Consider the following 21,541-nt stretch of genomic DNA (forward strand, 5'->3'; position numbering starts at 1 on the left):
CTGTGGGCGCAGCCGCCCCGCGGGTGTCCCGGGCTCAACCCCAGCTCCCCAGAGCCAGACGCAGACTCCCGGCCAAGGCCTCGTGCGCTCGCCGCTTTCTGCCCCGCGACCCGGATCAACACAGGGAAGGAGGGGAGGGGAAAGTGATGGAGAAAAGAGAGAGGGAAGGTGCTTAATTCCACGCATCCGGTAGAGACTGCGCGTCGGCCAAGACTGGGCTCTGGCCACGCGTCTTAGCCCCCCAAGCTCGCTCACCGTTCCCTTTGGGGAGGGTCGCCTGCTCCCCTCGAGTCCTCCACCCCACGGTGGGAGGGCGCTCACCGCGTGCGGGGCGCCGCACTGGGAGTTTTACTCCTTGAACTTTTATTTTCCCAACATCCCTAAGCGGCGGGAACTTTTATCACCGACGCATTGCGGACGGGAGAACAGCCCCGGGGAAGTTGCGAGGCTCACCCGGAGTTTTGCAGCTAGTTGCGGAGCGAGGACTACGAGCGGGTCTGTGCGCCCCTGAAGCGCGGGCCACAGCCCCCGGCCCCTCAGCTCTGCCGGGTTATTATCGATCGCTCTGACGGCACCTGTTGCTGTCCTATCTGGGCAAGAGGGGAGGGAGAAGAGAAAGACCAAGAGGGTGACCAGGTGGTTTTCCTCCAACGGCCCGGGCCCCGCCGAGAGCCCATGCTTGGAGCGAGCGTAGCTTTGCACCTCGGAGAGGATGATCTCCCTTCTCCAGGAATCTGGTCCCCAGCGGACGCAGGGTTTCGGGGAAATGCCCCCTCGAGCATCTGGGGGTCCAGGGGAGGGCACTGGGAGGAAGCGGAGGTGGCTGGAGTCGCGGCCGCCGGCCAGCGGGCGAGGGAGACGCGGGGCAGAGCGTGCAGGTCCACGCCGTGACTGTGCGGCGCTTTCATTCAAACTTTCGGCAGTCTTGGTTCCGGCGACGCCGAAGGTGTGACCAATCAGATTCCGGAGACGGGAATAAATTATGCAAATCACCATCTGGCGATGGGTCAGATGACTCCAATACTTTAAAAAACTACTTCGCCGGGAGCTCGCGGCGTGACAGCGGCGAGCCCTGGCTTCCAGGAGGCGCGGGGCGAGGGCAGACCTGGTTCTGGCGCAAACCCGGTCCCACTCGCCCCCTCCCGCCGCGCGCGGCCCGGCGCAGCCAGGATTTCATCTTCCACCTTGTCCTCCTCATCTGTCCAGCCCAGCACCCTCCGGCCCAGCGAGGGCTGCCCACTTCTGGTCCTACCGGCCCAGATCGCTGGAAACACCAAGAGGGTTTTTTTTGTTTTTTGTTTTTTTAAATTCCTGTTCCAGGGGAGGGGGTGTGGCTGGGAAGGATGAGAAACTGTGTTCCTCTGCTCTGTTTCTGGAGCGTCTATTGTTGCTCTGCCGCGGGAAGCCCCGCACCCCTTGGTCCGGAGGGACGGCTGGAAGGTAACGTGCATTTGTTTGTATTACCCCCCACTTCTTTTCTGTGCCGGGGCACCTCTGTCTTGCCGATTCTTCTTCAGTCCCTCCTTGTTTCTAGGAAGTCCTCCTTCCTTTCCCACTGCGCTGTCCATTTTCTCCTCCTAATCCGCCTTGGAGTCCACTTGTTCCTCGGCGCTTCTGATGAGGGCATCCCCCAGCAAGTCATGCCAGAGCCACCAGGCAGGAAGGTGCGCTGGCTCGTGCCCTCTCTCCTGCCCCCAGCTCCTTCCATTATATGGGCCATTGATCGGTGCTGTCCAGCCTGCCGGGGTGCCTGCCAGCAGCTCTGAAAGCCTTCTCCTCATCTTTGATTTTGGAGTTTTGCGAGGCAAGAAGGTTGTTAGAAAGAGCTGTCTCCTGGTGCCCCTCCTTTTAATCTCAGTGTAGATGTCATCAAAATGAAGGTGGCAGGGTGGCTGGCTTTGGTTTGATTAGTACTTGAAGGGAGTGTCTATCTGGTGGGCAACTTGTGCCAAGAAGCTGCCAGGCTTATTCCTCCAGGTTGCCAGCCTCTTCCTCCCCGACACTCTTTCCATCCCCAACTCTTCCTCTTTCCCTTCCTCCTCCTAGCTTCTACCTTTTCTTCCTTGGGTTCTTTATGGCAGTCTCTTCCAATGGAGGCAGCCTGTTCTGGTGTGAGAGTCAGGTCACCCAGAGCAAGTACTAAGTCAGCTGGTTAAGCAGTGAAGGACTGGGGAGCCTCTAAACCAAACCCCGTCATTTCATCTTCTACTAATCTGCTGAGGATGGGCCAGTTAATGTTGGTCCATGTCAGCTTCTGTACGTGTGGGAGGGTTAAGTTGAGTGAATGGAAAGCCTTGCTTTGTTTAACATGTTTCCGATCCTAGTGCTAACTAGAAGCATTCCCTGGGGTAAGTCGCATCTCTAGTTCCTCTCCTGTAAAATGCTGAAGTTCCTTCCAACTTCTGCGTTCTATGCTTCTGAGTATTCATGAGTCATTTCATTCATTCCAAAAAGTATTGATTGCATGCATCCATGCAATCTTAGTGCCAGGCACTCTTCTGGGAGCAGGAGTGATAGCAGTGAACAAAACGGATGACAGTCCCTGCCCTCATGGAGTTTATACTTTGGTGGTGGGAAGGCAGACAGTAAACTCATTAAAATATAAATGGTGCTCCGTGTTACGGAAAAAAAGAGAGCAGAGGAGAGAGGCGTGGCACGCTGGTGGGGGAAGGTGGTGCAAGTTTACTATGTGGTCAGAAAACGCCTGAGCGTTGACCATTGAGCAAGGAGCTGAAGGAGGTGAGAGAACGAGCCATGAGGACATCTGGGTGAAGAGCAATCATGAAGTCCCAGAGGCTGAAGTGACCCAGGCCAAAAGTAGTAGGACAGAAGCTGGAGAACTGTGGAGTCAGAGCAAGCCAGATGCCAAGGGGAACCTTCTTTTTCGATATGTGGAGGTATCTAGCAGATTCCTTTGCTCCTAGATGTCCCCATCTGGTCTGTGTATGAGTGGCTATCTGGGTAGAAGTTGGGGAGCTGTCAAACGAGTTATGTCCACAGTTCAAATTTCTGCTGGTGGGGGCTTTCTGTTCATTATTTTCCTGAGAGTTAACCCGAGTTCTGCTCATGTGTATTTAGATGCATTTTCTGGAAACTTATCCCTCTTACATCTGGTGTATTTCCCCCCTCTTCTCCCCTCCAACCACCCTCTCCACCACTATGGTCTCTCTTTCCATAATTCCTGTTGCTTCTTAACTCTGGGATAAATTAAGCTCCTGGGATGGTCATTTGGTATCCTTCCCTGATGATTGCTGGGTGACAGGAGAGTCTGATACTATCCTGTCACCCAGCTTTGCAGGGTGCTGAAAGTGCACTGGATAAGGCCGTTTATGACTGTCTTATTGAAATAGTGTGGCAACAACAGCACCTACTTAGTGTTAAAAGGCCAAAGACCACTGGGGACATGGGCTGCCCTTTGGGAGCAGGGCCACCTCCTAGGTGAGCAGTGTGTGTGAGCAGTGGAGCTGGAAGGGGCGGTTTTGCTGTTCTTAGAAGTTTCTCCATGGCTTTAGTCATGTATTTAACAAACTGATGAATGCCTGGCACATGTCCACCACCACATGGCGCACGGAGGATGCCCGAGGCCCTTGAGTAAGTGCTGGAATCAAGATGGGAACACTTAGGGAAGCCCATTGCACATGGGCCAACAACCTCTTTCCTCCGATTCCAAACCCCCAAGTCTCTCAAAATTAGAAAATTTGTTTGGTAACTTGTTGGGCAGCAAGACCTGGCCTTACCTGATCTGAACCCATTTGGCAGCAAAACCTGACCTGAGCTGACAGGAGCTAGTAATAATCTTTATTTTTGCCCTCAAGTATGAGTGGTCACGCATTTCTCTGTAGAAATATGTGTGTTTGATTCATGGGGGATGTCACTGGGAGTGTTATATAATATATAGTGTACGTTCCATAATACCTTTCTAAACTCTGAAAATTTCTGAATTCTGAAACTCACCTGAATTCCGAAACTCCCAAGCATTTCCGGAAAAGAGTTGAGGACCCATACTCTAAAAGTAGGGACTTGAGGGAAGAAAGAACTCATTGTGATAAGGAAGAAGAAAGAAAAGCCAGAAAGAGAATTATTTATTTTAGAGTCACAGTAATTAATACTAGCGACTAATTAATACTAATTAAGTATAGATAAAATGTCCATCTTACAATATCTTCACATTTCTTCTGGGAGGTAAAAAGGGAACGTTTAGCTGGTATGCATACTGAAACCCAGATAGCTTAATTTTCTAGATTGGACTAGAGCTAGACCCTAGATCTCTCACTACCCAAGTCTGCTGGATGCACCCACGCTGTTTTCTTTCTCCCCAGATGAGCTCGGCAAATCCAGGGATGTCCAGCCTCCAGCCAAATCCTCTGATGTGAGATTTAGCCTCCGCACCACTAAGGACCCAGAGCATGAAGGATGCTACCTCTCCCTTGGCCACAGCCAGCCCTTGGAAGACTGCGGCTTCAACATGACAGCCAAAACCTTTTTCATCATTCACGGATGGACGGTGAGCCGGGGGAGGGAGCGCTGCAGCTTTCTACCATTCGGTTCCCTTTGTTTTGGTCAATTAAGAAGAATACTGGTGCTTCCAGATTCCAAACCCTCTTCCCCCCTTTCCTTGTGGGCTGCTTGTATTTCAGACAGCTGTGAAGCATGTAATGGGCATTCGCTGAGGGGGCAATCTGGACTCCAGCAGGGTGGTATTAAATGCTGGCACACAACAGGCTTTCAGAAAGTGGCTCTCCTGAGGGCAGCGGCCCAGCTCCACTGGCTCTTAAGGACCTCTCTAATTACACTTAATTACACTGGTCAACCGCTGCCTTGAGGGGGCCGTCCCGCCGTGAGAGCTGAGCTGCGTGAAGCAACTTGACTGGCTCTGAGAATCTATGAGGAGCCAGCTGGCCGGATTGCTGGTCGCCCTTGGCATGGTGCCCTCCTGTTTGCATAGAGATAGCCCCGTTTAAAGGCACTGGGGCTCTTTATGTGCCCTAGCTGAGCAATTCACATTGAAAGGCCCATGACAAACTGCAACAAAAAAGGGCTTCAATGCTCAGCTTCAGAAGCTTTTGACCAGCCAGGGATTCATTCATTCATATAATGACAGTCTGCAGGAAAATGGCACTATTAAGGGAGCAGATTTCTGCCTGGGCTAATTGGGAGGGGACATTCCTCCTCTTAATGATGAGAAATTCATATCTGTTACATGCTTTCTGTGTCTTTCTGTCTATCATCAACAGTTGTGGTTGTGGGCAGGGGGAGGGTACGTGCCTACTTCCCTATTGTGGATGGAGAGACAATTGAGGAACTGTCCGTCCACCCTCATCCCACAGCCTGCCACTGGAATCGTGCGTTTGAAACTTTTTAAGGCCCCCTGTCAAAATGCAAATACAAACTGCCTGTGACTTACAAATAGGTTGCATTCCAGAAAGTTCTTTTGTAATCTGCTTGGAACTTGGAACAGCAATTTCCCATAGAAGCCAGATTGTAAATGGTGTTTGGGTTCCCAGGCTAGGCACAGAAAATCTATTTATTTGATAATGTACTTGTGGATAGGTTTACAACTGGACCTAGTCACCATTTATAACTCTGTTTCTGTGGGAAAGTGTGTTCTGAGTTCTAATTTGGGATTCCAGGGACAGATTTTCCCTTCTCTGGGGTCAAGAGGGATGGCAGAGATGGGTTGTGGGAAGGGGTCATTTGTGAACTCTGCGTTTGCCTAGGAGACAGCATCTCCCTGCATCTCTAAGAGAGAAGCTAGTTCTCCAGGGCAACCCTCCCCAGCTGCCTTTGAAGGGTAGACCAGGCCACTTGCCTGCCTGTGACAGGGACTAACCTCAGACTAACCTCATGTCAGTATCACCACCAACACATATCTCACAGTGGCCCTATCAGACAGTGGGGGCAACAGCAGAGGACACCAGCTGGGAACACTTTGATGGGACAAACTGGAGAGGTAAAGAAAGATGCAAGCCAAACACCCATGTGGCAATTCTGCCCACGGCTGGGCCTGCTCACGTGCAGATGGTCGGTCCCTGAGCAGCCAAAGTGCAGGTTCTAAAATCGGCTGGGGAGAAGGTCATGAAATGGAATTCCATAGGTATTAGGATTTCAGAAACTCAGAAAAAGAATTGTAAAAAGTTTCCCATTTTCTCTGCAGATGAGTGGCATGCTTGAGAATTGGTTGTACAACCTGGTGTCAGCCCTGCAGACACGAGAGAAAGATGCCAACGTGGTGGTGGTTGACTGGCTCCCGCTGGCGCACCAGCTTTACACAGACGCGGTCAATAACACGAGGGTGGTGGGACACAGCATTGCAAGGATGCTCGACTGGCTGCAGGTAACGGGGGACGAAACGGACTCATCTCCTTCCACCAGCGGGATCTCAAACCTGAAGCCTCCTAAGAAATAGAGAGCAGATGTGTGTAGCTGTGAACTTCCAGAGTCTGATCAAAATCTTTGGGGTTGAAAGGGTTACTGAATTAAGGATTGCTTGAAATACTTGAAAGCTGGGACTTTTAGAGAGCCTTTTGGTTCTTCATAGATCTCTGAATTTGTCCTGTTACTTTATTTGCTGTAAGAAAATTGGCCTTATGGGTTTTTTTTCCTGATCTAGAGACGAGGTTGGTTGGACAGGCTTGTAATCTTAAATACCTACTGAAGCCTGCTCTTGCCTCTGAAGCGTGGGTGTGCTAAGGGTGGGGAGGGGGTTGGTTCAAAAAATGCAGCCTAATACCTTGTTTAAAATAATAAGTGTGGAAACAGATCTTGAGATCTTGCATTTACTCTTTATAGGTTAATGATTTGCCTGAGATCAGCGGGCTTGGCTGGGGGCAGGCAAAGCGGGGGTACACTGTCAGAGCAACCTGATCATTAGGGCAATTGCGGCCTGACCTTCCTTGCACCCGTGGAATCTGACGAACTCTGATCAGGATTCTCGAGCAGTCCCTCTGACCTCTGCCTTAGTTGTTTTACAGAGTGTTTTATAGAGTATGATTCCCAAGCCTTGAGGTTACCTCCTCTCTCCCGCTAGCTGAGTGCCTGGTCAGGGGATGACGCTTCCACTCTGGGTCCCAGGCAGGCTTGTGGTGGGGAGGTGGCAGCTCCTGGGGCTGGGAGGGAGGGCAGGGCCTAGGAGGGCAGGCAGGGAGCGTTCTGCTGCAGGGGCTGTGGTTGGCACTTCAGTCTCCAAAGAGGCTTTGACCTCCGCACCACCACCCCTCCCTACCTTAGAAAGAATGGAAAATGTGTGGGGAACAGCCAGGTATGCACTCTAGTCACACCCTCCACCCTGCCCCCAGTACTTGGCATTTGAAGTGCCACCAAGTCCTTCTGGCCTGCCCTTACCTGGCTGTGACCCACACATGTTCCATGGCCAGCAGTGCCAGTGAGGCCCCAGGGAGTCTCTGTGCCCACGGCCCTGCATTTCCTCCTCGTCGTGACTGAGCTGTTGAATTGCTGGTGACTCTGGGGGCGCAGGACCACACTCTTCACTCAGCTCACACGCTTTGGTGCCATCCTGCAGGAGAAGGATGATTTTTCTCTCGGAAATGTTCACTTGATCGGCTACAGCCTTGGAGCGCACGTGGCTGGGTATGCCGGCAACTTCGTGAAAGGAACAGTGGGCAGAATCACAGGTAAGCTCTGCTCCAACCACCAACAGTGGGCAATCCTAAGCTCCCTCAGCTATGCCGCCAACCTGCTTTTTCCGAACCAGAGTGCTCCCAAATGAGGTAGCTTGAGTGAGTCATAGAGGGTTAGCTTTAGAAGGAAACTGGGGAATATCTAATCCAGAGCTTTTCAAATGTTCTTTTTAGTCTTAGAACCTTTTTTTCAAATTGAACTTGCACGGGGCCCCAATATATGAGACAGAGAGATGGTAGTGTTAGCCTTGCAATTTGGGCCTTCCCCTTCCTTGGAGGAATCCCAGGATCTCAGAGTATCAGGGAACACAGTTTGAAAACCCCTGATCTAGTCTAACAGGTGAGGAAGCAGAGAGATGAGGCAACTTGCTCAAGGGCAAACAGCTAACAACTCAAGAGCAGAAGCTGGACGGAGCCCTGGCCTGCAGGCTTTTGACTGTTCACTTCGGGTCTCCACCCACGGATGCTCCAGGGACTCAAGGGGAAAGAATGAATAGTAGATTCTAGTTTTCACTTGTGCACCTGTAGTTCCAGCTATTGGGAAGGCTGAGGCAGGAGGATTGCTTGAGGCCCGGAGTTTGAGGTTACAGTGAGCTATGATGACACCACTGCACTCTAGCCTGCATGACAGAGCTAGACTCTGTCTCTAAAACAAAAGAAAACAAAACCACGAAACAAACAAAGAACCCGCTCCAAAATTCTAGTTCGAATTTTCCCTCAATTTCTATTTCATCTACCAATAGCCACTTACCACTGTTAAGGTGGCATATTTATTAATGATGGCTAATGATAGCTACATATTTAGAATGGGTACTTAAACTTAGTAATTAAAGAGCTTTCTGAGATCAATACTCAGGTGGTCAATAGAAAATCAAGTTTTCCATCTGTCTTGAAAATTGCAGCTTAGTGAGCTTTTTTTTCCCCCCACAGGCAGGGCCTTGCTCTGTCCACCCAGGCGGGAGTGTAGTGGCCCAATCATAGTTCACTGTAACCTCGAATTTCTGGGCTTAAGCAATCCTCCTGCTTCAGCCTCCCAAGTAGCTGGGACTACAGGTGTGCACTGCCATGCTCAGCTAATTTTTGGAGTCTTTTGCAGAGGCAGGTTCTTGCTATGTTGCCCAGGCTTGTACTGAATGCCTGGCCTCAGCGGATCTTCCGGCCTCGGCTTCCCAAAGTGCTGGGATTACAGGTGTGAGCCACTGCACCTGGCCCTTAGTGAGCTGTTAACGTTAGAGTTTGGATTAAATCATTTCATGGTTATGAAGAGTGTGAGAGGTTGTCTTTCCCATTTTGGGCCCCTCAGATATGTACACAGAGCTTCCTCTAGGCTAACATTAATGGTAAATTTGTTGGCCTGCACTTTTATCCTTCTTCTACATTATTTGATTTGTATTCACTCCAGCTTCCCCCTCTCCTCTAAGATAGTCAGGGTGGTCACCTCGAAGGAAAAATTTGAACAGTATTTTTCCCTGTAGAGTTTTCATTTTAAAACAGGACTCAGGTGGAAGAGAGTTCTTAGCAAAAGAATGATTTTTAGTAAAGGTGGAATTTCAGGTTTCAGTGACAAGCTGGTAGGTAGTTTTGTTTTGTTTTGTTTTTTGAGAGTCTCGCTCTGTTGCCCCGGGTGGAGTGCCGTGGCGTCATCATAGCTCACTGCAACCTCCAACTCCTGGGCTCCTGCCTCAGCCTCCCGAGTGGCTGGGACTACAGGCACGTGACACCATGCCTGGCTAGTTTTTTCCTGTTTTTGGTAGAGACGGGGTCTCACTCTTGCTCAGGCTGGTCTCAAATTCCTGACCTCAAGCAATCCTTCCGCCTCGGCCTCCCAGAGTGCTAGGATTACAGGCATGAGCCACCACACCCAGCCTGGCATGGTAGATTTTTTAAAAGAACATTTGTGAGGTTTTATTGGCCCTCCTCAATAACTGTCCCTGGGCTTAAGTCTAATATGTACATGCACACACACGAACACGGATGAATGCACATTCCTTTAGATCCAACAATTTGATTTACCGTAGCTTGAGAGCTTTATTTTGATTTCCAAGACTGGGGGGCCTGAGCTGTCCAAAGTGGGCTGTGATTGTGTGGCCAACCCTTGACTGCTCATTAACCTGCTGCTGGTGCAGAGCAGTTTGACCTGAAACCACTCTGGGTTCTATTGTCTGAGAGCCTCTGCCTAGCCCCCAAATGACAGGCTTGATGTTTCAGATCCTGGCCAGCTGGGTTCAAACTGCAGTGCACACCAGAGCCAGGGCCCAGAGTGCTGTTGGCAACACACTGCAGATCCTGTCTTTCCCTATTTCTAAATCTGAAATGAAATGGGGCTGGTGGGGGAACTTTCCAGTTCTTTCCCTCTGCTTGTTTGAGTAGCAGCTGCCGGGAGGAGGGCTTCTGCTGTGGTGGGCAGGGGAGCCAGGCAGAATGCTAATCAGTGCTCTGTGATGTCTGCGTAGAGCATGGGGACCTGAGCACAGCCCCTTAACTCTGGCCTTTCTCTGTGGAGCAGGGGCCTGGTCTCTGTCCAGTGGCCAAGCAGCAGCTTGGAGGGCATTTGGCTCACCTGACATGCCTGTCATCCCCCGTTAGTTGGTAGATTTCCCCAGCTGGTAAGAGGGAAGAGATTGCAGCTTGCGTGGGGTCTTGAGGCAGTGATGCTACCATGCAGAGGCCACCAGGTAGTCCTTAGCCTGGGGCCTGCAAGGGGACACCTGAACCCCAGTCTTGCTTGGGCCGAAAGGTGTGGCCTGAGGCTTTCTTGAGTTTTTCTCTCTCAGGCTTCTGAGAGGAGTCTGTGATATACCAGGGAAGAGGTCATGTATTTCTAATTGAACCTGTGTCTACTTAGTCATAAATAAATAAGCAAGCAGATTAATGCATTTAAGAAATATGAGTTTTAGAAAAACTAACATAAGCTGGGCTAGATGCTAGCTAATGTCATGTACCTCATGTGTAACAAGTACTTTATGCTCTCTCTGAGCCACATAGCACCCCTGCACATTTCACAGAGGGGGAACCAGGACTCAGCGATGAGTAAATGGGCCTGATATCTTGCGCCCTGTAAGTGGCAGAGCTAGGATTCAAACCCAGGCCGTCAGAGTCCACAGCCTGCACCTACCCACGCTGCCACGCTGCCCCTCTTCTATGGGGAGAGATAAAGTAGCTGTTGAAGTACCGCAGACTCTGCCCTGCCAGGCCAGAATCCACAGCCCCAGAGGTTCTTCTGCTTGTGTGTGTGTGTGTGTGTGTGTGTGTGTGTGTGTGTGTGTGCACGTGCCTTGTGCTGGACAGAGCACGTTTGGGGGAATCTATGAATGGAAGAGCTGCGGGATCTTCATCTTCATCTTCCCTGTTTTGGAGGGGGCAGCTCTCCTTTTCATTCTCAGTTAAAAACGTACATTGTGCCACTTTCCCCGAGTCTGTGGGCCACAGAATACGTGTGAGGGACAGTCGGAGCAGGGCAGGCCGGCTCAGTCTGGGTAGGTGAAGGCCCAGCCTGCCCGCCAGCGGGCTGTGAAGCCCTGTCAGCCGCCTGCATTCCTCCAGCACAGCCAGGTTTCCATGGCACTGACCGTCTGGTGGGGACCTTTGTTCGCACTGAGCAAAGAGCCTCTCTTGTGTTGGTTGCAAAGCAGAATGTTCCTTTCTTTTTTTTTTTTTTTCCTCCAGAGGGCATGGTGGGGAGAGGCCACTTGTGTCAGTCCTGTGGTCCTTGCAGCCTCTAAAATGGGTCATCACGGGCTATTCCGGGAGAACACTGCTTTTGTGTCATCTTTCTTTTGGGTCAGGGGCTTGAGATGAGCCCCCAGGCAGTCTGGGCTCCCCTTCTGCCTCGGTCATACGTAAATTTATCTCAACTTCTTCTGGAAACTGTTGAAGAGTTTCAGCCTCTACCAGCTGTCATGAATAATGACTTCTACAAGTTGACCGTCCACGCTAGACAATAGCTCTGCCTTCGTTTATGCTAAAATTACCCTTTCAAGTCTTCCAATGTGCCGCCTGGTGCTATTGTGCTGGGGTCTGGTGAACACGGTTCTGTTACCCGGTGCCTCTTTTCAGTACTCTCTTCTTGGCCACATCTCCCCCTGGCCCCAGTGTTTCTAGACCAGGGTTTCTCAGCCTACACACTGTTGACTTTTGGGGCTTTGTTGTGTGTGTGTGTCTGTGTGGAGGGGTTGTCTTGTACATTGTAGGATGTTTAGCTACCTCCCTGGCCTGTCCCCACTAGATGCTAGTAGCTCTCCCCCACAATTACAACAAACAGGTCTTGGACAATGCTAGGAGGGCAAAATCACTCCTAGTGGCGAACCGCTGTTCTAGAGGCCCCTCCCCTACAGCACACCTTGTTTCTTAGCTTTCTCTACATCCTCCCTGTGTGTCTGTGGGACAACGAGCCCTCCTCATTGGGATGAATCTGGTTCTTATAGTCACTTGGGCTTGGTAATAGCAGCTAATATCAACAAGCACTCACTCTCTTAATATCTCACATGAACTGTAGGAATCAAGGCGTTCAAGTTCCATTTTATAGATGATACTGAAGCACAGGGAAGTTTTCAATATTTGGTCCACAGACCACCTACTTTTAGGAACACCTGGAAAATCAATCTGTATTTCTGGGCTCCATGCCACACCTACTGATTAGAGTCTCTAGGAGGCCAGGGACCTGGGGAATTTGCATTTTATGCTCTGTACATTCTTTTCTTTGAGTGGTTTTGCATACCTGTGGTTCTAAAATTAAAAGGTGGTGAGAAGTCTCTCTCGCTGTTGCAGCTACCTGCTCTGTTCCCTTACTCGCCCTCTCCCTCAGCGCATAAACACACAGGTAACTAATTGCTTGCGTGTCCTTCCAGAGTTTTTTATAGCTACACGTGGAATCTAAATTTTTAACAAGCTGCCCAGTGCTATTTGTTCAGTTTCAAATGTGAGAACCAGTGCTACTTGCCTGCTCAATACAGAAAGTTTGGAGGCAACAGGATTTTCTCATTGTGGCTGAAAAACAGGAATTTTGGAGTCTTGGTGTATGGATTCCAGTGCATCGGCTGTAGCCTCCTCTCTCACCATTCCACCCTGGGCCTGACTCATACCTAAAGGAAGGGGAAGAGTAAGTCCACATACAAATAGCTCAGTTTGGGGACACTGAGTTCTCCTTCCAGAAGGATGTAGGCAGCTTAGTTATTCTGTAAAAATTCTGCTGAATTTAGGGCTTTGGAGGGCTCTCAGGGGCAGAATGAATGGGAAAAATGGCTTAGTTTCAGGCAGCCAGGGGTCTTCCTAGAACTGCTCCAGGTCTAACAGTCTGTGGCTTGTCAGAGCTGCATGGCAGGTGAACCTTATGGCTGGTTTACTGGGTCACCTGAAGTATCAGGACAGGTGCAGGCTTCAGAAGAAAATATGAGTTCCGAAACAGGAGAATTTATTAATAATCTTGGAAAAATTTGGAAATGGGTTCCTTAGTTTCTGCCATGCCTTCCATGTCTTGATTCACGGGGCCGGGCTCAGAAGGCATCTTCATTCTGCACACCTGGACTTCGCTTTAAATCATGACTCCTTGACTTGGTGCCTCTGATGTAGTCCATCTTGGGCCTCCCTTTTCTTACAGGTTTGGATCCTGCCGGGCCCATGTTTGAAGGGGTGGACATCCACAAGAGGCTGTCCCCCGACGATGCAGACTTCGTGGACGTCCTCCACACCTACACGCGTTCCTTTGGCCTGAGCATTGGGATTCAGAGGCCTGTGGGCCACATCGACATCTACCCCAATGGGGGCGACTTCCAGCCAGGCTGTGGATTCAATGATGTCTTGGGATCAATTTCATATGGAAGTGAGTTCCTTTTTTTTCTGCTTCATGTTTGACTGGGTATAAACCTATCTCCTTCTAAATCGGCCAGAGCCTTAGTGTTCCCAGCACCGTTCATTTCATTATTCCCACCTCCCCCCACAGTGGCCCTCTAACCCTGTGTTTAATGTTTCTCATCATCCCACAAGCTGTTAATAGCCACCCAGTGGTCCCTGCAGTGCGTTCTCTTGCTTCAGGATTGCAGTTGTTATTGATTAACTTCTTTTCTTCTTCTTTTTCTTTTTAGAGACAGTGTCTCACTTTGTTGCCCAGGCATGAGGGTAGCAGTGTCACCCTAGCTCGCAGCAACCTCAAACTCCTGGGCTCAAGTGATCCTCCTGCCTCAGCCTCCCGAGTAGCTGGGGCTATAGGCGGGTGCCACCATGCCCGGCTAATTTTTCTGCTTTTTGTAGAGATGGGGTCGCGCTCTTGCCCAGGCTGATCTCGAACTCTTGGGCTCAAGCGCTTGTCCCCCTCGGCCTCCCAGACTACTAGGATTACAGGCATGAGCCACCTTGCACAGCCAGATTAATTTCTTTTTATGACAAAAAGAATACATGCATGTTTGTTGGAAAAAAATCAAGCAGTATGGACTTGCATAAAGCAAAAAGTAAAATTCCCCCTCACTCCCACCGCCACCCTACTTCCACTCTTCAGACATAGCCAGTATGAACACTTTTGTGTATACTTCCAGGCTTATTTTTTTTGCAAGTTTATGTGTGTAAGTATTTTTTTTTTTTTTCAAAATCACCTTGTTCTGCAACTTTCTTTTTTCAGTTATAATATATTATGGATATTCTTAAACATGAGAGCACATATATTTACTAACCTTATTCTTTTTATAGGCTGTATAGTATTCCACAGCATGAATATACTATATTTTAAATTTTGGTAACATTTTAAAGAAGCAAAAACAAGAGGCTGTCTCTGTTCACTTAAAATTTATCTTCTGAATGCCTGAGTGCATTCTTAGCAAACTTGGGATGAACCGAATTTGCTGCTGAAACTGACACGTAGCCCAGTGACAATCCCTTTCTGGATTTCCCATCCTCTTACTGCCTTGGATGCTGGCAGCGTCTGTTGTCTTGGCCCCCATCAGCTCTCTCTACTTTGATGCGCTGCCCTCTGGATGTTCCACTCTGTCCCTCATTTCCCTTCTCCCAATGTGATTAATATCCAAGTAGCCCCATTAGGGCTTGGATGTCCATGCAAGTGGAGTTCACCCCTGCCCCAGGCTATGGGATGATGGCATTTCTTAAGGCTGGTGGTGCCAATGAGGCAGGGTTGGGGGTCAGTTTGCCAAATTTTTTTAAGGTCCCAGGAGTTACTTAAATTATTGGCTTTAGCCTCTGGTTACAAGAAATAATGGTGTACTATGGGCCAGAAAATCCAAATTACACTCCTAACTTTGCAGCCAACTGTCCGTATGACCCTAAGCAAGTTACCTCACTTCTTTGGGCCTTTGGGTCATAATCTATAATTGAAGGGATTGGACTCGAATGAGGTTGGTACACATCTTCTTTAAGAGTCAGCTAGTAAATATCTTAGGCTTTGCGGGCCATGTAGTCTCTGCTTTAACTTCTCTAATCTGCTGCTGTAGCATAAAAGCGGCCACAGACAATATGTAAACAAATGACTGTGACTATGTTCCAACACAACTTTATTTACAGAAACAGGTAGCCAGCCAGGCACAGTAGCACACACCTGTAGTCCCAGCTACTTGGGAGGCTAAGGTGGGAGGATCAGTTGAGCCTAAGAGTTTGAGACCAGCCTGGGCAACATAGAGAGACCCTGTCTCTAAAAAAACAAAAACAAAACAAAAGGTGGTTAGCCTACAAGCCATATTTTGCTGAGCTCTGGATTAGGTGATGTTTAGCATTTGATCCATTTTCAGCATTTTCTGACTGTACAACTCTGTTAGGAGTCAGTGACTCATACTGCATAACAGGTCTGTATCACCCTATTTAGCACTTATTATATGCATTCTCTTGCTCTTTATTGCTTTGTGTGTATTAGTGCTGTCTTCCCACCAAGGCAGTGAACAGTTAGGCTGCAGAATGGCCTTAAATTCTTCTACATCCTAATAGAAGCCCAGCACATCATGGGACACGAATTAAGAATTACACAAACAAAAATACTAACAGTAACAGTAAACAGCTGTCAGTGACGAGGTATGCAGGACTTACTGACCGACTGGTCTAACCATCGAGCAAGGCTTATCTTGCATGCTTTCTGTCTGTCCCTCCCCCAGCGATCACAGAGGTGGTGAAATGTGAGCACGAGCGTGCTGTCCACCTCTTCGTGGACTCCCTGGTAAATCAGGACAAGCCAAGCTTTGCCTTCCAGTGTACCGACTCCAACCGCTTCAAAAAGGGGATCTGTCTCAGCTGCCGGAAGAACCGTTGCAATAGCATCGGCTACAATGCCAAGAAAATGCGGAAGAAGAGGAACAGCAAAATGTACCTCAAAACTCGGGCAGGCATGCCTTTCAGAGGTAACCTTCAGTCCCTGAAGTGCCCCCCAGGAAGGCCCTTAATACCGCCCTCTTAATACCGTGCTGCAGAGCAGGGCACATCCCAGCTTGGGAGATGCGGCCAGCACAGTTAACTCAAATCATTGCAAATCAGAATCCACTATGCATGTCCTAGGAGAACTAATCTTTAAAAAAAAATAAATGGCAGGGACTCCTTCTGTGATGTGACTGTCAGTCTACAATCACAATATCAATATCCTCAATTTCCATATTGCCTTTAACTTTCAAAGCTGTTTCATATTTGTTTTCTTATTTGATTATTACAATAAATCAGAGGTAGGATGAACAGGGGAATAAAATAACATCTTAACATTTTTATAACATGTTATAAATCCATAGGCTTTGCGGGTATCATGGGTATTGTGAGGCCCAGAGAAGTTAATACTTTGGTCTTTAATCCAGGGTCAGGTAGCTAGAAAGTAGCTAGGCCAAATCCTCAAAAGCTCTCCCAACCCCCAAATTCAGGGCTCCTTCTTCAATACTGCAGTGGCCTCTTATGCCATTGCAGAACATTGAGCAGAACAAGACCAGAGAGGGAGGCTAGGGGCTGGGATAGAGTGAAAGGACGTTAATCCCTACAAACTCAGTGTGCTGGGTGACTCCGTTTGGGTCGGGGTGCTCTGCCATGACAAGCAAGGCTGGGCTCACAAATGTCTTTGTTCTGCTGTCTCCGCAGTTTACCATTATCAGATGAAAATCCACGTCTTCAGTTACAAGAACATGGGAGAAATCGAGCCCACCTTTTATGTCACCCTTTATGGCACTGATGCGGATTCCCAGATTCTGCCTTTGGAAATGTAAGTTGCAAGTTTCCTCTGCTGGGTTCAGGACAGAGAACAAGTTGGTTTGAGAACAAGAGAGTGCAAGGGAGCTTGGAAACCCGTGCCGGGTGCAGCAGAGTGTAGTCTGACTGCTTGCGGGAGGGGCTGGGTGGTCCTGCTGGCCTCTGCAGTCCTCTCTCTGGCTATGACTTTTCCACCAAGCCGTTGACTCAGAACATTTCCAGGAGGGAAGCTCCCAGGATGAATCAGCAGCATGAGAAGCTGCTAGACCAGCCGCTGGGTCACCTGGACAGAAACTGCTGTTTCATCCCAGGCGATGCCTGACACCCAAGGCTTTAGGCAATGTGGAACTTCATAAACGTCATCTCAGGACCTTTCCTAATGATCTGGCTGTGGGAGGGGCACATAGCAATCTGTATGTCTTTGTGGAGTACCCACCAGTGACAAAGTGCCACGTCAAGTAATGTTGGGAATGTGAAGAAATGTCATTAAATAACTCACTTCTCAGGACTCAGGGTCTAGCTGGAAGACCAGGTTTGTATAAACACTCACATTGACGCACAGATGGGGCGAGGCAGCCCATGCCAAGAGCCACCTGAGAGGGACAAGCAGGAAGCAGCTAGGAGTTCGGAGGGAGACAGATGCCCATGGACTGAAAGGAACAGAACACTGTTGAGTGGGGACAGGGATGGGGCATCCTTGTATTTCCTCATTTCTGCTCTGTCCTGGTCCTGTCTCCCCAGCAAGTAGCACACATGGGGAGATGCTCGGGATGGTTTTGATAAGAAGCTGGGGTGCTGTGAGCATGGTTATCTCTCTGGTAATGTAGAGTACAACTGGGCTTCCACTCTTGTCCTGCTGGTGGGACGCGGAGGCCAGCGGCAGGGGAGGGAGCTCACGCCTGTCTCTCTCCAGTCAGTGCCGGGTGGGCGCCGTCACCCTGCACAGTGCTGCAGTTTTCCAGACAGCAGGGGAGTGAGATCAGCTTCTCTCTCGCCTTGCAGAGTGGAGAAGATCGGGCTGAACGCCACCAACACCTTCCTGGTCTACACCGAGGAGGACTTGGGAGACCTGTTGAAGATCAAACTCACCTGGGAGGGCACATCTCAGTCTTGGTACAACCTGTGGAAGGAGCTGCGCAGCTACCTGTCTCAGCCCCGCAACCCGGCGCGGGAGCTCAACATCAGGCGCATCCGGGTCAAGTCTGGGGAAACCCAGCGCAAGTGAGTGCCCTGTCCCTCTGCCCCGAGGGAAGGGCGAGCGGACTTGTGCCTCCGTGGCATCCTCTCCTTTGCCAGGCATCCACCCTTGGTCCCTCCATAGCCAGAGCACGCAGGCAAAACCCCAAACACCTGGCAAGCAAAAGTGACTCTCCGATCACGGCTTCCGTTGCACATCTCGTGTCCTGGTCACAGGCCCTTGGCTGAGAGGGGAGGGTGAGTGGAGGCTGGAATCCAGCCCTGTTCTGTCTGCCAAGCCCGGCGTTGGTCCGGAGAAAGGGGAGCTTCTCCTGGAGGGGGCTCTTTGGGCGTGCTGCTTTGTTGATCCATTACTGTGGGGTCCATGCACCAAAAGGCTTGTTTGCTTCCACCCTGAGCAAACCGGAATATCCCGTCCAGGGAGCCCCCATGGGTGAGGTCTGTGGGAGGAGCTGGTTTTCCCCAGTGTCCTATTTTCAGAGCATTATTACACCTCTCCTTCAGAGGCTCCCAGTCAAGGACGTGGGGCTGGGGTCCCGACTTCGAGTAACAGAGAATCCTCTGTGCCACGCCAGCTGGCACTTTCCCCATTTCTTTTAACCCCACGCCTAGCATGAAGGATCCAGACCTTTGTATCGGCCCCTAACACTGTGCCTTGACTCTCTGAGCAGGCTGCTTTCCAAACAGAAGCCAGGGAGAGCTCAACGCCAGGGACGCCTGGGAGACCTTTGTCAAGAGAGGAGGGTTTCGTGAACCAAGTCCTTCAGCCGACCTCTGGAGAGGTCACTGCCAGCCTTGGCATGGGAGGAACTGCTTTGTCCCTCCTCTGGCATTTTCTCCATTGTAATTCTTCACATGTGTTGTTTACATTCACGGGCTATGGCCCAGTGTGGCAGCGGAGGGAAGAGAAGTAGAGATCTGGGGCCCTTGGCTGAGTGATTCTGGTCTAGACACCTGCCAGCTGTCCGTGCCAACTTCTTGTGATCTAGATAATTGTGTATCTTTTTACTTCTCTGGGCTCTTGTAAGTGCATAGGCCTTTGGGTGTGATAGCTTAAAGATGATCTTTTTTTATTAAATATTTCAAATAAAATCAATACTGCTGACACTTAACAAATGTAAACACTGTTCCATATTGGTTTCAGATATAAGATTTTAAAAAAGTAAAACATAATAGATGTAGTTGGAGCCCCTTGGTCCCCTCCCCCACCCTATTCCTTTCCTTTCAAACCAAATACAACTAATATTTCAGTATTCACTAACTAATGTGAGTATGTTTCCTTCTCTCCAGTTTTTATACCATTAGTACTTCTGTTTGCATCCATAAACAATGTATAGAATTGTTTTGCATGCTTCTAAATTTTACATGAGTGGACATATTATTTTACAAGTTGCTTTTTTCATTCAAACATTGTTTGTGAAATTTATCCAAGACGTATAGTTCTAGTCTACTTGCCTTTAGCTCCTGTGTGTAAATTGCCAGTGTACAAACAATAGTTTTTACCATTGCTCTGCTGAATATTTAAGTTGCTGTTACTTTTTGTATCAATAGTTACAAACAGTGCGGAGATGAACATCCTTGTATATTTTCCTTGCACCGCATGTAGGAGGGCTTCTTTTCCGCACGTGTACTAAAGAGAGGAATTGCTGGGTTATATAGTATATGCATTCTCCAGCCCGCCCAGATAATATTAAATCCCTCTCCAAAATGGTTAGACTAATTTTAAATCTTAACCATAGGATAAGATTTCCTTTTTCCCTGCCTCCTCACCAACATTTGGTGGGGCGTTTTGCCTTTCCGGTGGGTGTAAATGGGTCCTCTGCACTTCCTGATTGTGAGCAAGGGAGGTCATCTTTTTATACGTTTATAAACATATAGGTCCTAAGGTTTTTCGAGCTTCCTGAGGAAGGTTCTTAAACTGTTCTGAATGTGGCTTTTGATCTGCCGCAGCGTCAGGTCAGGCTAATCGCACACCCCCGAGGCTGCATCCCTAAGTTATAGGGAAATGGTTATTGGACCCTTGATTCTTTCTTGTGATCTTGGCTGTCCATTTGCTGAATCTGATTTTGACTTGCTGCTACTTTCCAGTTGCTCTTGTCAATCAATGGGCGTTTCTGGAGCACTGGACTGGAGGTACCTTGAATTTCTCCATTCGAGGAGCTTATAGTCCAGTGGAGAAGTCAACTTACAGAGAAATCCACAAGCAATTCCAAGCAGGGTATAACATTTTAAAATAAAACAAAGCATTCATTTTTAACTCCATGCTAGAAGAAATAATGAATAATACTTACCAAAGCCACATTTATATAAGGATATACTTTTTCCCCAAAGTTGAGAGGTCAAGGGAAGGCTAAATTAATGAGGGCTTGGACAGTCAGGGGGGCTTCCAAGAGGCGATGGCCTTGAATGGCAGGCGGCCTTTTAGATAGAGGGAAGAAGGTGGGAGAAGTGTGGCTGAGGCTGCATGATCCCAATCACGGAAGCTTAGAGTCCTTGCAGTAGCGATGGGAGTTCTGGGGGCTCTTGAGTCAGGGCGTGGTGCGATGAAACTCCCCCAACCCCACTCCATCTGCCTCGGGTCCATAAGGCACGGTCTGAATTCCCTCTAGAATTTTGGCTGCATCTGTGGTTTCGTTTTCCTCCCAGATTGACATTTTGTGCAGAAGACCCTGAGAACACCAGCATATCCCCTGGCCGAGAGCTCTGGTTTCACAAGTGTCGGGATGGCTGGAGAATGAAAAATGAAACCAGGTAAGCAGGACTTTCTCATTTGTTCCGCTCAGCACATGTTGACTGACCACATGGCATGTGCTGGGCACAGATCTGGGTGCTTGGGATGTAGCAGGAACGAAACAGATAAAAATCCCTTCCTTTGGGAAGCTGACCTTCTGCTACAAGGACATAGAGATATAAGTGAAATGTCACATATAGCATGTTGGAGGGTGTTAACATCCCTTCTGCCTCTCCCTGGAGGTGTTCATTGCACATGGCCCTGTGGCCTGAGGTCTTCTCAGTAACTAAGTCCCCAGGTTGGTGCCTGTGCCCTGCTGTCTTTGATTGGCACCTTCTCTGTAATGACCGGGGCTGTGGGAAGGTTCCAGGGTTCCCAGCTTCCTTCTGGGCCCCAGGTCAGAGTGGAGAGTGGAGTGGGAGGTAAAGGAGAGGCACAAGCATATTTCCCTTTTTTTGGCTTTCTCCAACCCAGGTTGGCGTGAATGGATGTTAGTGGGCCTAATTATCCCCGCTTATATTTTTATTTTTTTATTTTCTTTTTTGAGACAGAGACTCACTCTTTCGCCCCAGCTAGAGTACCATAGCATCAGCCTAGCTCACTGCAACCTCAAACTCCAGGGCTCAACCAATCCTCCTGCTTCAGCCTCCCGAATAGCTGAGACTACAAGCATGTGCCACCATGCCCAGATAATTTTTTCTATTTTTAGTTGCCTGGCTGATTTTTTTTTCTTTTTTTTTTTTCATAGAGACGGGGTCTCGCTCTTGCTCAGGCTGGTCTCGAACTCCTGAGCTGAAGTGATCCTCCTGCCTCAGCCTCCCAGAGC

At 49.2% G+C, this 21,541-nt stretch overlaps 1 protein-coding gene across 1 annotated transcript in view; it reads left to right on the forward strand.

Annotated features, from left to right (window-relative positions):
- Positions 1-1,027: 1,027 nt before the first annotated feature.
- LIPG (lipase, endothelial) overlaps positions 1,028-21,541 on the forward strand; it is a 22,496-nt gene continuing 1,982 nt past the window's right edge. The window contains exons 1-9 of the mRNA XM_012642669.1: positions 1,028-1,440; positions 4,320-4,504; positions 6,155-6,334; positions 7,520-7,631; positions 13,234-13,455; positions 15,722-15,964; positions 16,680-16,800; positions 17,790-18,008; positions 20,631-20,735. Coding sequence (XP_012498123.1) covers positions 1,344-1,440; positions 4,320-4,504; positions 6,155-6,334; positions 7,520-7,631; positions 13,234-13,455; positions 15,722-15,964; positions 16,680-16,800; positions 17,790-18,008; positions 20,631-20,735 — 1,484 coding nt within the window. The 5' untranslated portion in view covers positions 1,028-1,343. The remainder of the gene's footprint in view (positions 1,441-4,319; positions 4,505-6,154; positions 6,335-7,519; positions 7,632-13,233; positions 13,456-15,721; positions 15,965-16,679; positions 16,801-17,789; positions 18,009-20,630; positions 20,736-21,541) is intronic.

This window comes from Propithecus coquereli, unplaced genomic scaffold (genome assembly GCF_000956105.1).
Source record: "Propithecus coquereli isolate 6110/MARCELLA unplaced genomic scaffold, Pcoq_1.0 Scaffold181, whole genome shotgun sequence".
NCBI lineage: Eukaryota > Metazoa > Chordata > Mammalia > Primates > Indriidae > Propithecus > Propithecus coquereli.